Source organism: Cornus florida, unplaced genomic scaffold (assembly GCF_030987335.1).
Source record: "Cornus florida cultivar Cherokee Brave unplaced genomic scaffold, ASM3098733v1 CherokeeBrave_3.0.0_Hap2_Chr06, whole genome shotgun sequence".
Taxonomy (NCBI): Eukaryota; Viridiplantae; Streptophyta; class Magnoliopsida; order Cornales; family Cornaceae; genus Cornus; species Cornus florida.
This window is the reverse complement of record NW_026775576.1, coordinates 10,025,865-10,041,295: the sequence shown is the minus strand read 5'-3', so window position 1 is coordinate 10,041,295 and position 15,431 is coordinate 10,025,865. Positions and strand designations below refer to the sequence as shown.

General features: G+C 35.1%; 1 protein-coding gene across 1 annotated transcript; it reads right to left on the bottom strand.

The window, feature by feature from the left end:
• Positions 1-11,276: 11,276 nt before the first annotated feature.
• On the bottom strand, positions 11,277-14,646 carry LOC132313819 (G-type lectin S-receptor-like serine/threonine-protein kinase At1g11330). Its single transcript, XM_059812762.1, has 7 exons — positions 14,335-14,646; positions 13,368-14,169; positions 12,677-12,882; positions 12,397-12,607; positions 11,960-12,173; positions 11,683-11,770; positions 11,277-11,588 (listed from the first exon to the last, which is right to left on the bottom strand). Exons 1-7 carry the CDS (start codon positions 14,644-14,646, stop codon positions 11,277-11,279), a joined length of 2,145 nt encoding a protein of 714 aa, XP_059668745.1.
• Between the last annotated feature and the right edge of the window lie 785 nt (positions 14,647-15,431).

The window sequence follows — 15,431 nt, the reverse complement described above, 5'->3', positions numbered from 1 at the left end:
GAAGATATTTTATTTCAGGGGTAGTTAAGAAAATATTTTTGAAAGATATTTTCATTCTTGGGCATTAGTGCAGTTAACCCTTTTTGCAGGGGTCATTGTGTAATTAACGAAAGTTATTGCAAAAATGCCTCATCTGGAGCCTGGATCCTCGTACGGGATTAATTTTCACATTTTGTCTAGTCATGTACTCTTAGAATTCCGTTTTGGTCGTTTTTCTCCAGTTTCAGAGTTTTTGGCCCCGGTTGCCGCCGAACTTGTTCGGGGCATGTCTCTCTGCTCGAGACTCGGTTTTTGACGCCGTTTCTTCCGTTGTTCATGTTTTCTCATTTTGAATGTTCACGGAGTTTTGCCGTTTGAGCGCATTTGCTCAAATTTCACTTTTCCAGACCCGGCGGGACCCTTTCGGGGCACTTTTTGAGATTTTCTATAAATAGGGGACTTAAAGAAGAAAAGTCAGATTTTGATCATCTTCCTCCCCCTCTTGGCCGGCAGCCATGGGAGCTCCTTGGGCTGCCACCTTTTCTTTTTCTCCTCCACTTGATTTCCTAAGTGGAAAGTCTTCGGCCTTTACGTTTATTGTTTCCCTCGACGAGCTCTACCTTTCACCCTTATTAGAACCCATTTCTGACCAAATTTTGAGTTCGGGTTTGAAGTTAAGTTGTGATTTTTATGGGGCTTCCTTCAGATTCTTGTTCATCGTGTTGTCCCCGACAAAACCCTTCGGTATTATCGGATTCGGAGCACTTTTTTTTCGGTGGGCCTTTGAGGTTTTCATCTCAAATCAAGGTAGGGGGTGTTATAATTTATATTCTTGTTATATGGCATGATATTGATGCTTATACTACTTGTTTACATGCTTAAATATAAAATCTAGAGATTTTATTATTTAATTTTCTTGAATGAGATTTGATTTTTCCGGTTGTCCATAGTTTGTTTTAAACATGTGGCATGATAGGATGTTATCCCTTGACATGATCATTGACATATATTAAATTGAGAGCTTTTGGATAAGTAATGAAGTTTTTATTTAATATTTATCTTAAGTGAAAATTTAATTCATGTGGCTTTAACTAGTTTGAAATCAATGTGTGTTAGCATATTGTATTAGGCCTTAGCATGCTCTTCAACATAGGTGAATTTGAGAGTAATCGAAGGTGTTTTAAAATCTAGAGAATATTTAATTAATTCATTTATTCCATGCATACTATTCATCTCATTTGAATTCCGACTTGATATTCTTGATATGTATGTCAAATAGTTTCACATATATTAAATCTAGAATATTTGATTAGGTTTTGAAACCTTTCAATTATTATTTTTCTAATATTAAAGTTTAATACTCATGGCCGTACATTGCATGGAATTCACTTGTATCATGCTTTTAAATCAAATCTTGACATGTTGTATAACATATATTAAATTAAGATCATTTGGATGAATTTCAAAATCTAGAGATTTTAATTAAATGAATTAATTAAAATCTATTCAATGGTTCTATAAGCATATTTAAGTCTCTAACTTAGTATTTATGATTTTCTTGACAAGTTCCTTCACATGTATCAACTTGAGAATAATTGGATAAGTTTTGAAACTTATATTTAATTAATTCCTTTGTATGGAACTTAATTCACATGGTAGTGTCTTGTGTGAAATGAACTTGTAACTTGATATTAGACTTGACCTTGACATGATCCTTGACATGCCTTGTTTGTAGAACACTTGGACTTACCTTGAAATCTTGATAACTTGATCCCTTGAGTAGATTAAGTTCCCTTTTTATGCTTCCATTGATTTAATCATGACCCCTTGTATCTTGACTTCATTAATGTGTTTAATGAACTAGCACAATTGTCTTGGAACGATTTAATTATTCATGTATTGTTTAGTAAATAATTAAATCATATATCTTATACTTATGGTATATTTATTTCAATGGATTCCATGTGCTATATATATCTTGGCTCTAATCTATATAGATGCATACTACGAATTCTTGACATTTCACATGCCATTATAGTTAAGAACTTAGGGCATGACTTGTGTGTTCCAAAATCTTGGTTGTGCATGAAACGTGGTTAATGCATTTCTTGTATTTTGATACTATCTTGGTTTGCACAACTTGTTGATTTTGGGACTTGGGATATAAATCAAGAATTGACATGGCTAGGACTTAGTTCTAGTACGGGAGAATGTCCTCCTACACTATAGTGCGCACTAGGGGAAAGGTACCAATGAGTTAGTAACCCTAAAGTGATCTCAAGAGTACGGTTTTAATCCGGCTGATATCCGAGTTTTTTTACATTGATTGATTTCACTCTTTAAATTTCAAGTTGTTATTCATTGAAAATTTAAACTTGTCGTGTATGTGAAATGCTCTAATCTTGTTTACTTGCACAGATATTATGCCTTGTTCTTGATTCATGTATAACTCTTTCGTGTTTCATGGAATATTCTATCCTTGTTTAATTGCATAGATATTAGGCATTATTCTTGATCTTATGTATTACTCTTGTCTTGCTAATTGGAATGTTCCAATCTTGTTTACTTGCATAGATATTATGCCATGATCTTGATTTCACGCATTTCTCTTGTCTTGTTAATTGAAATATCCCAATCATGTTAGTTACATCGATAATGTAATCCCTGTTAGCTCGTATTCAAGCATCCTCCTTGCTGTGTTCCTTGGATTATCCCAATCTTGATTTGTTTCATACATGTATGTGTATCATGATTCTTGTTATTAGTACTCTAGGGTAGCTTAGGATGCTCCCTGAGTCTCATTTTGACATAGGCGTTAGGTGGTATGACCATCTTGAACTGTTCCATGTAGTCTAAAAATCTCTAAAGAAATCGAGTCGATGCATGCTCATTCTCTACGAGTAAACTTGTTTACTCACCCCGAAGTTACTAGGGGATTTGTTCAGGTATGAAGACTTAGTTCGTGATGCTTGTCATTCATTGGGATGGTTTGTAGCTTCGAGTTTCCATTTCATGCAAGTGTTAGCATAAAATATCATTTGGTAGCCTTATGTATCAAACTTGTATTCTTTGATTTCATTTGTGTAATATGTACATAAGTACACTCTTTTCATTGTATTCAACATATATAACATGAGGCCAAGGGCCAAGCATGTTCATATTTGCACTTGTATTCATTTGGCGCCACCTTTTGTTTAAAAATGTAATTTTTCTTAACTTTGAGGTTTGGCATGTCAAATCTTGTAAATGTGATGTAATAAGGCCATAGGCCATTGTAGCATGTTTAAAATGCCATATTACACTTGCGTGTATGTTCACATCATCACACATTAGCTTATAATGCAAATTGATCATGCCATGGAGGATTCCAATGAGACTTAGGAATTTTTTCATCATTTAGTGCATAGCAGGCCTGATTCTTAGTTTTTCGACCTGTTTCAGTTGACAGGTGGCTTGTTTCGGTCGACCGAACTCCTTTGGATTTCAATTGTTCAGTAAAAACTCCAATTCCAGTAGCCTTTTTCACTGTAGAGGCTCATTTCGGTCGACCGGTTCTCTACTTCGGTCGACCAAAGCACCATCTTTTAGCTCGAGCCTCAAACCGGTCGACCAGTTTGTCACTTCGGTCGACCGAACTAAAGGCTCATTCCTTCTCATTTCCTGGCTCACTTCGGCAGACCAAAGCTCCATTTCGGTCGACCGAAATGGAGCTGCCTTGTGAGTTTGTTTGGTTTGTTGCTTAGACAGGTTAACTGTGTTTCATTCGTTTCCACTTGATCTCGTTGATCTTGTTCAAGCCATTTAATGGCATACATGGTCTAGATTGAACTAGAATTTGTTCCCTTGGTTGTCATTGGTGCCATAGGGTGCCATTTAATCTTTTAATCCTAGTCTCTGTTTCTGGTTATTTTCTTGGGTTCTGTGACTTCATGGAAGGTCACATTGTGTTTGAGAGATGATCTATATCTTGTAAGGCTTTGGTTTATCTTTTGCTTCCGCACATACTTTCTTTGAGTTCTGTGACCTCATGGAGGGTCATCCTAGGGTCTTAGAGGTGTTTTGTGCCTTGGAAGACCATCATTTTGTTTCTTGCTTCCACATCTGGATCCGTTATCGGGTCAATCCTCGATTCAGCACTTACCAAACAGGTTGAATAAAAACCCGAGTCACGACAATGAACCCAGAAAAGATCGAAGAACAAACTAACTTACAAGCACAACCACTTATCAAGCAAGGCCTCAAATAGCTTATCCACATAAAAAGGCATTACAGAGAAAAATAAATTGCACAGAAAGAGTATAGTAAATAGAGACAGAGAGAGTACACACAGAGTACAAATCGACTCGATTCTAAAATAGAAGGTCAAATCAACCATCATTGCTCCATAATGACTTGATTTTCCCATTAAGAAACTAGATTCATGTTAACACTCTTAAGTATTTTTCACTTGGATAAAGTGCAAAAAACCTCCTTTGCTATATACAAAAACATCCTTATTATTTAATATGTCCATATAAATTCCTAACATTAAAAAATTTGTAACCAAATGCCCCTATAGCCATTATGACCCAATAAAATTGCTAAAAAACCTAAAATGTCCTTTTCAAAAGACCAGAATGCCCCTCATAGCCTTCTATATGTTTTAACACCCTTGTGCCACGTTTGGATGCCTCTCTTTTCTTTTTTCTTTTCTTTTCTCTCTCTCTAACATCTTACACACACTCTCTGAACAATATCTTTTTCTCTCTATATCATTCTCCACTCTCCACACATTCTAGGACTCCATTAGGCCGTTTGCAATGGCATCGCCAAAGTGCTTTTTTGGCAAGAAAGGGAGAGATTGGTTGTGCAGCGGCATTGGGGTATGGTGGGGCCCATCCTTCCTACCATGAAAGTCCTCGTGGTATTAGCCCATCCGTAACAGACTCTCCGAAATTTTGCTCTTTGAATCAGCCATATTAGCTTTTCCCACAACCACATAAGGAGTTTCTACTCTTCAAATTTTGGCGCTGCAGCAGCCTCTCCGGATTTTTGCTCTCCAAAAATAATAAATTTTTAATAATAATTTATTTATTTAAATTTTTTTTTTTTACCAACAGCTATATTTTTCATCTTATATAGTAACTTATTTGCTCATCATCTGAGAATCATCACTACATTTATTAATTTCTTTCATTGTAGCAAAATATCATTATCCATCTCCTTCAATCTCGAAATTTCAATGGCTTCGTCACCACAAACTTTTCCTTTGCCGGACTCAAATTCTTCATCTTTTAAATCATCCCCCTCATCGAATGACTCTTTTGACGCGTTGATTCAACGAAATCGTGATTATGATTAGCAACTTTTGAATTGTGTGAGACCAGAGATAGTAGAGCAAGTCTTTTAAGTCTGTAAGAAGTGGTACATTCATCTTGACCAAGAGGGAAGCCATCGTCAGTTAATGAAAGACTACTTCACCGAGAATTGCACATATCCACCGGAGTACTTTCACAGACAATTCAGGATGAGATGAGAACTATTTCTTTGTGTCCTGAATCAGGTTAAAGCTTATGACGATTTTTTCATCCAAAAAAGGGATGTGACGGGTCGTTTTGGGTTATCTTTCATACATAAGATAACAACTGTTGTTCGTATACTTACATATGGTTGTGCAGCTGATCACTGTGATGAGTATATTAAAATCGGTGAGAGCACTGCCATTCAAACCTTGAAGGCATTTTGTAATATTGTTGTTGCTATGTATGGAGAGGAGAAAATGCGTGCACCCAACGAAGCCACCATAGCACAACGGCTCCAAGAAGGGGAAGAGAGAGGATTCCCAGGTATGCTAGGTTCTACCGACTGTATGTACTGGGAGTGGAAGAATTGCCTAATGGAGTGGCATGGCATACACAAATGACACTCTCATAGGGATACTCTCATATTGAAAGTGGTTGCGTCAAAAGATTTGTGGATCGGGCATGCATTCTTTGAAATGTCGGGTTCATAGAATGATATAAATGTGTTGAATCATTCATTGGTATTTAACTGTATCATCCTAGTTAATTTTGTGGTGAATGATATAAATGTGTTGGATCTGGCATGCATTCTTTGAAATGTCGGGTTCACAGAATGATATAAATGTGTTGTATCATTCATTAGTATTCAACAGTATCATCCCGGTTAATTTTTTGGTGAATGGGCATGGACATCAAATGAGGTACTACATGGCTAATGGTATATACCCTAAGTGGGCAACTTTGATGCAGAGCATTCTGCACTCAACCACTGCAAAAGAAAGATTATTTGCTAAAAAAAAAAGAGGTCTACAAAGATGTGGAATGAGTTTTTGGGATTTTATAGATCAAGTGGGCAATCACGCAAGGACTAATCAAATCTTTTAGAAGAAAGAGGATTTGTGCCTCATAATGATAATGTGCATTATCCTTCACAATATGATTGCTGAAGATGAGCGGTACACTAATCTAGAAAGATGGACTTCGCCATTGGAGGAGACAATCTGGATTACCACTTTTAGTCAACACCCATCAATTTTAGTGGTACAAATCTACACTCACAGGTTCCAGATTCACAATAGAAAGACAAATGCGTGGTTGAGGAAAGATTTGATTGAAGATATATGGAACTACTCTGGTGATTAAGACATTTAAATTTTTTTTTATTTTTTTATTATTATTATTTTTTAATACTATGAAGATGTTATGAAATTTATGTAATAGAATATTTATTATGAAATTGCAATTTTTCGGATTAGAAATAATATAAATATTTTTTAAATTTTTTCTTAACTGCTATATTTATACAAATTATTTACTGTTATCTTATTTAATAATAAAAAGGAACCAATAATATAAAACTGGTAAAAATATTTTATAACTTGAAACAATACATTACATTATGGAATACAATAACCAAAAAAAAAAAAAAAATGCAATGCAATACCCATTACATGAATTAAAAACAATTACAAATAATAGAAACAATACAATTTTCAAGCCTGGATTAAGTAAATAAATAGGCTATAACAACCTTTGTCGCATAGATTCTAATATCTCCCTTTGTCGCATATGAATCCACTCTTGCCCTTCTGGTGTTGGCATCGAATTTGAATCTATTAGAATGATCTCCTTCTCTTTTTCCCCGTACTTTCTCCTGAATCTCCAACTGTTTAGTCTTTTCTTTCTCCATTTTTCTTACCTCTCGCATTATTTTTGCATTCATAAGATTATCTAATTTTGTCTCAATACGGGATTTAAGATCATTAAAACTGTTTAAGAACAAACTACACATTGAATTCGAATCTTTATTTTTATCTCAGCGCTGCTTCGTCGCTTTTGTTCTAGGTGGACGTCGTTTAAGCGGTTGACATTCCTGAAAAATATATGGAAGATGGCTTCCCTCCTAGTCACGATGAATGTTCTGCTTCTTATGGACTTGAAAGACTTGTTCTACTATCTCTGGCCTCACACAATTCAAAAGTTGTTGAAAATATTCTTGATTTCGTTCAATTAATGCGTTAATAGTCATTTGAAGAGTGAGATGATTCAGAAGATGACGAAGATGAAGAATTTGAGTCTAGAAAAGAAAAAGTTTGTGATGACGAAGCCATTGAAATTTCAAAATTGAAGGAGATGGATAATGATATTTTGCTACAATAAAAGAGATGGAATTTAGTGATGATTCTCAAATGATGAGTAAATGAATTATTATGTACGATGAAAAAAATAGCCACTAAAATATAGTCGTTATAAATATAGTCATTGATAAAATAAAAAATATTATTATTTTTAGAGAGCGAAAATCCAAAGAGGTTGCAGCAGCGTAAAAATCTGGAGAATAGAAACTAATTTGGAGAACAGAAACTACATACGTGACTCTGGAAAAAACTGACGTAGCTAATTTAGAGAGCAAAATTTCGAAGAAGCTGCTACGGATGACCTTACAGTAAACAGATGAATCCTTCTCTTCTTGTTGCACATCACTACTAATTAAACATCCACAAAATAAAAAAAAATTATTATATTTGAGTTTCTTCAATGTTAATAAATTGGATAATAAGTTAACGAATTAACCAAAATAACTAAGCTTCCATACATAACCCAAAACATAAGAATGGGCATACCAAATTGAAAGCATTGAAGGTAAGTGACCTCCATTAGCATTTGAAGATTCCAAAGCAAAAACAAAAAACTAAATATTCATTGATCTTGTTTTAATAATAATAATAATAATAATTCGAAGTAATAGATAAATAAATAAACAATTGATAAACAATGTAAAAATGATATGCTTAGCTTTTTTCCTACTCAACTCATTCCAATTGGTTTTTTAACTCATCTCTTTCTCAAAATGTACACCCAAATCATTAAAATTAATAGGCATTAAATAATTAGAAACTAGATGCAGGTTCAACAACACTGACAAATATTAGAATAAAAATAGAATATTAACATATGTAATCACAGAAATCACGATTTTTAAAAATATATGTAAAATTTGACATTAAAAAAATAACATTTCATCACAAATATAATATACTTCCATAAAAATCAAAGCCAAAACCCATTTCTTTTCAAAAACAACAAAGTCACGTGGGACCCGCACTTAACCATCAACCACCTCAATTTTCTTACTCTCAATTTCGTTGGCAGCATGCTTTTTCACCAATATATATATATATATAAAAGAAGTGAAAATCAAACCCATTACTCTCATCCTTGTCCTAGTGCACCCTATCAGAATCGTCACCATTTCTATCTTTTTCCTTCCTTTCCATCTCGGCTGACTACATCACAAAAAAAAAACATGCAATCCACAAATATATGTATGTACGCATCATATATAGAATTCAAGACTCACTTTTCATCTTACACAAAAAAAAAAAAAAAAAAAAAAAAAAAAAAAAAAAAAAATGAAAACAAATCTAGTAAGAACAAGTACTAAAGGCACAAAATACTAATAATCCAAGTTTAATCCTTTACAAACTAAAATATCATAATCGAATCTCCAATTGGGTAAAAGTCTTCAATCAAAATAAAATAATCAATCTTGATAATTAAAAATAATTAAATAATTAAATTTCAACTCTTAAAAATCGGAGTTGTCACACTATTTCAGTGCTTATTGTTACTGAAGAAATTCACTGAAATTTGCATTCAATTTGTAATTTAGGTCATGGAAAAATTTATTTTCCCAACTCATCAACATTTTATTATACACCAAAATCAGCATTAAATTACCAATCCGAAAAGAAAAAAATAAAAATCAGCATTGAATTTGTAATACAGAAGATTCTTACAGTTTTTGCAAACTAACTTTTAAATCCAGACCCTTAAACCATTGAAAAACATTAGCATTAAAGTTACAGAAAAATATTTCTAATTAAGATGAAGGCCATACAAGAAAAATGAAGTCACCTTATTTACCGGAAAAAGAAGAAGAAGAAAAAGAAATGAAGCCCACCATGGTTCTCTAGCATTGTTCAAATCAAGATTGTGTTTAGTCAATTTAATTTGTTACTACTATATTATTACGATTAGCATTTAAACATGCATTTGAAGCTTCCTTGAATCAGCTTTTGGAATATTAACCGTTGAATTGCATCTAGGGCAGTCCCACTTTTACATCAAATCTAATGATTTAATCAAACGCAACGACTTTGACGATTTTCTTTGTTTTTTTTTCTTGGGTAAAGTGCAAAAAACCCCGCTGAACTATCAACCAATTGCACAAAACCGCCTTGAATTAACAAATGCCCCCCTGAACTATTAAAAAGTTGCATTTAAGGACAGTAGGCAAGTTTCCATCACCGGAAAAAGAAAATTACAAAATTATCCTTTACTGGAACGATGCAGTTTTGATGGTTTATCCCCAAATCACACCCAAACACAACCTTAGTTTACTGTTACACCTAATTACCCAAACACAGCCTTATCATTACACTGTTTATCTTCTTCATCAATCCTAACCGCAAGATTTCGCCACTCCAACTACGGCAGCATAAACAGTAGCTCTCTCCCTCCCTCTATGTATGTGTGTCTATATATATATATCTGTGCTTGTCCAGAGAATTGAAGATATCAAGAGGAAGCATTTTCGGGAGAAATAGTTGAATATGAAACAGAGGGATTGAAATCCAAACAAAACCCTCACCACTCCTTTCCGTTGATACCCTCACACTCCTCATCGGAACCGTAACTCAGCCGGCGACACACCCCCCTTTCACTCGTCGCCGAATTGATTGTTCAAATTAGACCCAATTGCTTGTTTTAGCGAACCCAAATCGAGAGCATCGTCTCGTCGCCGAATTGATGTTCAGATTGAAACCCAATTAGATCACCGTCGTCGCCTTCGTTGTTTGTCATCATCATCGCTGTGTCCAGTGCTTGTGGATTTTGACCCACCTGCTGAGACCCAACCCGATTGGATTGCAGAGTGTTCAACCCTAATTTTAGAGTTTTCTGCGATGTGTGTTTGTGTGTGTTTTTGTGTGTTTTCTTCTTTTGCATTGATTTTGCAGGAAAGTTAGGTTCCAGGGTCTAGAAAAAAGAGAGAGAGGGGGGTGTTGATTGTTGCAAACTCTTTAATTTTGCAGGAAAAGTTGGATTCCTAGGGTTAGAAAACAAAGAGAGGGGGTTGTTGTTTGTCTTAATTTTTTTTTCTCATCTTCTTCAAGAGATGGAGTTGGATTAGAGAGAGAGGGAGAGGCGGTGGTGGTGTCCATGGATGGTGGAAGTGGCTGGTTGGGGAAGAAGATACAGAGAGAGAGAGTCGACGTTTTGGGGTTCATTTTGTTTTAGGTTTTAATTTTGGATGGTTTTTTTTTTTTTTTTTGGAAAGTATCAAAAATTTTGGTTTTATACAATAAGGGTAGCTTTGTCATTTTAAAGTTATAGCCCTGGCATGTGATTATCACGCGCCTATTTAGTCGGAGGAACCAAACGGAACCTTACCAGTGGGTAAGTTTTGCAAAAATTTGGATAGTTTATGGGGTTAAATGTTAAAAAAAAAAAAAAAGATCAGGGGGGTTTTTAGGGAGAGAGAGAGTATAGTTCAAGGGGTTTTTTTGCATTTTACCCTTTTTTCTTTGGCTGCCAAGGAAAAAATACATATATATACAATGATAATGTTGACTTGTATACTTTTCCCGGTTGCCCAAAATGTTTTTTAAAAACAAAGAATATATAGGCAAACACTGACTTTTGAATACAGTTGATGAGAACATAATTATGTTTGAACTTTGAACATAACTATAGTCTTTATATACAATAAAAGCATTCACAAGAATTTGTATGCTAACGGGCATCAATGCTTGTTAGAGTTACATTGTTTGTAGAAAATCTCCTTCTTCGGGTCATTTGAGAAGATCGTTTGTTTGAGAGGCCCAATATTTCAGTAAATGCAGGTTGCTTCGGAGTTGGAAGATTAGCAATTTCACTACTAAGCATTGAAAGAACAGTAGAAATAGTTGGCCTATTAGTTGCGAATTCTTGCACGCACAACAGTCCTACATGTACGTATCTCAAGATCTCAACTTGAAAGCATGGATCAGAAATTGTTGGATCTATTAGCATTTCAATCCTATCTTCATTCCACAATTTCCAGGCCTGGACACAGTAACACAACCATGAAACGTTGAAACTAGAATGATTAAAAGGAAACCATATGGAGTAACGGAGGCAATAGTTCAAGTAAACTTACAAATCCTAGAAGGGTTAAAGAGTGCTCATCCTTATAAAAGCTAGTGTTCTTTTTTCCACTTACAATCTCTAACAACAATACTCCGAAGCTAAAGACATCAGATTTTTCTGAAAATCTTCAATGCATTGCATATTCAGGGGCCATATAGCCACTACATTGTGTCATTAGACTCGTTAAAGCCCAAGCAATAAAATTATTTGAGTTGAAGTACCCACATGAGAAAGAAGGATTATCACATGAATGATTGATCATTTTGGGCAAAGCAAAAAGCACTTACTAGGTTCCAACAACCCTTCTAGTGTTGGCTTGTTCTTGGTTACCCCCAAAAATCTTTGCCGTGCCAAAATCTGAAATTTTTGGATTTAGATTTTCATCCAACAGAATGTTACCCGTCTTAAGATCTCTGTGAATAATCCTTAATCTGGAATCTCTGTGAAGGTAAAGAAGGCTACGACCAATCCCTTCAATAATGCTGGCACGTTTTCTCCAATCTAGAAATTTTTACTTGATTGGATCTAAAAGAATATTGAAGAAAAGAAAATTTAAGTTGGTTAAAGTTGTAGGGACAATAAAATTGATGTTGAGACAAACTTCCCCAAGGACTAGAAAAAGAATGGCATTTTGTCTTCTCAACGCAATTAAGTTCCTCAATATGTTAAGATTGTAAAAATAAAATAACTAGAAATAACATAAAGAGCTTTTTCATGAACAAACCAAAGAGAAATCCATCTAAGCTTTTATTTGGCATGTATTCATAAATCAACATCTTTTCTTCTCCTTCCACACAGAAGCCAAGAAGTCTAACTAGATTACGATGTTGGAGTTGAGAAATCACCACAACATCATTCATAAACTCCTCCTGCCCTTGTTCGGAGGATCTTGAAAGCTGTTTAATAGCTATATCTAGTCCAGATGGCAATTTTCCCTGAAAGTAAAGATTCAATGGAATTTTTTATTTTTTATTTTTGGTAATTTTCAGATGAACAAGTATTACCTTGTACACTGGACCAAAACCACCTTGCCCGAGCTTATTGGCGACATCAAATTTGTTTGTTGCAATTTCCAGCATCTCAAAACTGAAAATGTGTAGCTCTCCGAGTTTAACTTTGTTTAGATTGTCTCCATGCAAGCTTTCATTCAAACGATATGGATTCACTTTCCTTTTCATAGGCAGCAACATCTCTCTTTTTTTCTTCCTTCCTGATTCAGAGTTTAGTAGGTAATATATCTATATAATAACAGCAAATATGTGCTAATCTCCTTAGCTAATTTTAGTGAGCATATACCTCCTGGGCTAGCCGTCCACCTCCATAAAAAAATAGGGACAGATTGCAATGGTTACTGACCCTTTGAGCACTGCAATTTGGATTACTACTTTTGTGCTTCTGTTTTTCTCTATAAAACAAAAGGAAATTTGTAATTGAGTTAATATGGACTAAGAAAATAAAAATTTAGACAATTTCCATGGCTTTCTTTTGTGGGAAAATGGGAAAAAGAATTATACTTATGCTATTAAACTAGACGAACGCATACTTAAAACTAGAGCACAAATGTCAGGTGGCTAACATGTAGCATATTCAATGGTTCAAATTCACAAGTAAAACAAACAGAAGAAGCAATAGAGGATTTTTAGGACCACATATTACTGTTATTTTATTTTTTTGAGGATGATGAAAAAAACTTACCAAGTTCTGAATATGCGATACGAATGTACAGATCTGCTCCACCAAAGGAAAATTTCTGTATGTCAATTAAGTCTCCACTCCACTGCATACAACCAATGCCACTACAATACGCATGTGCTATACAAGAACAATTATTCAAGCACTGGCTTTTGCATTCATCTTCAGCAGCAAAAACCAACTCAACCAAGGCCGGCACTTTCACTGTCTTTAACTTTAGAAACCCATCTTCTTTGCCCTTTCCACCACCAGCGTTACACTGCAATTGTCTCCTCCTTACACATCCACCGGTCCAATTTCCTTTACTCCATTCCTCCATATCCTTTGGATCAAACCCTTGTAAACAGGTGCAAATTGGTGAACCCTTCACATTGCAGCTTCCAAAAGGACCACACTTGCCATAAACATCACATTCAGTTTTTGGTGACGAGCACGTATTTTCCCAAGTCTCCTCTCCTTTTCTCTTCTGCTTCCTCGCAAGAGTTCCATTAGAACTCAAGGAATGGTATGACAGAGAAGACTCATTTACATAATTGTAACTTAAAATTACATTTCCTTTTTTATCGTCTACAAATTCATATATTTTATTGTATACAGGAAACATTGCAGGTATGCCAATAAAAGACTGGCCATTCCATGGACCACTGCGCCAGTACGAATAACTACCACTCCATATATAAATTTCTGGAATATTCAGAGGATTGATGCCAGAAGTGAACTTTCCAGTGGATGGATCTGTAGGGCTTTTCCATGAGGTCAGCTGAGTCTTCTTATCTGTAAACCTGTTGGTACTAATTTTCATCTCCTGCAACATAGAATCAGAAGGGTGATCAAAACTCTCCCATAGTATATTTCCGTTGGACTCGTCTCACAGGATAAGGTTTCAGGAATCTGAAAGCTGGGCAGTTGGATTCACCGAAGAATTTGGAACATCTGATGACCAAACAATCTATTTCTGTCTATCCAAGACCACAAGGTTGCCATCCTCGGATATTATCAGAGTCGTGGAAGAGTCATTAAGAGGTTTATCTCTATTGGCGACCCATACCACAGTCTTCACAGAGATCTCATTGTACCAGATACCAACATACCGGTTAGTATAATTATCGGGACTAAAAAATCCCAGTTTGTAGGTGGCGCCACTGGAGACTATAGTTTCAGGGTCGTTGACGGGTTGAGTTGATGTAATTGTGTCTATGGCGTTACAAAATTGTATGCTACAAGAACAGTAAAATATGAGAACATGGATTAGAAGAAGAGTCATCAAGCTAGCTCGTACCATAGCTAGTCCCAATAACTCTGTTCACTGCTTCTTGGTTGTGAAGATGGAAGATGTGATATATTCTGACCTGTTGTCAAAGGACTTCCATTAATCAACAGTAACTCAATCTTCCATTCCCTAGCGTGTTTTGACAAAAGCGCCCAAAACTTTGAAGTTTGAACCAAATAAGGAGACAAGGGGAGAAATTATTAAATGCAATCATTATTGGTGCAACGGATGCATGGCTCTGCTGGATCAGGTAGAGCCCGTCATTACAGTGATGATCCAACTACTCTCGTACATCTGTTGTACCAATAACAGTTGCAAGCAATAATTTCTCGACGAAGGGTCCTCCACCTATGGATAGATTGAAGGGGGACCACAACACAAAATTTATTATTGTTCCCCTTTTTTCTTTCAAAGAGTAATGCATAATATATTTAGATGTAGTTGGTTTAGTTCGTCTTTCTTAATCCATTAATTATATAAATATATCAGCTTTGAATTTTTAAAGATAAAAGATGCTTGAGATGTCCATGTCTTTGTGATAGTTTGGATTTTTAAGAGTTTAATTTATATTTATTTTATAATTTTTAATTATAAGAGATTGATTATTATTTTTTTGGAGTTTTATCCACTTAAAATGATGTTTGAAATAGTTGATTTCATTTTTTTTTTTTAACATTGGTATATATCTATTGGTCTGATAGGAAGCAAAAGTGAGTGGCCGACTTAGAGAGAGAAAAAGAAAGGTAGGTGGAGCGGGGCTCGCTGAAGACTTTTTTTTGACCAAATTTTCTTTTTGC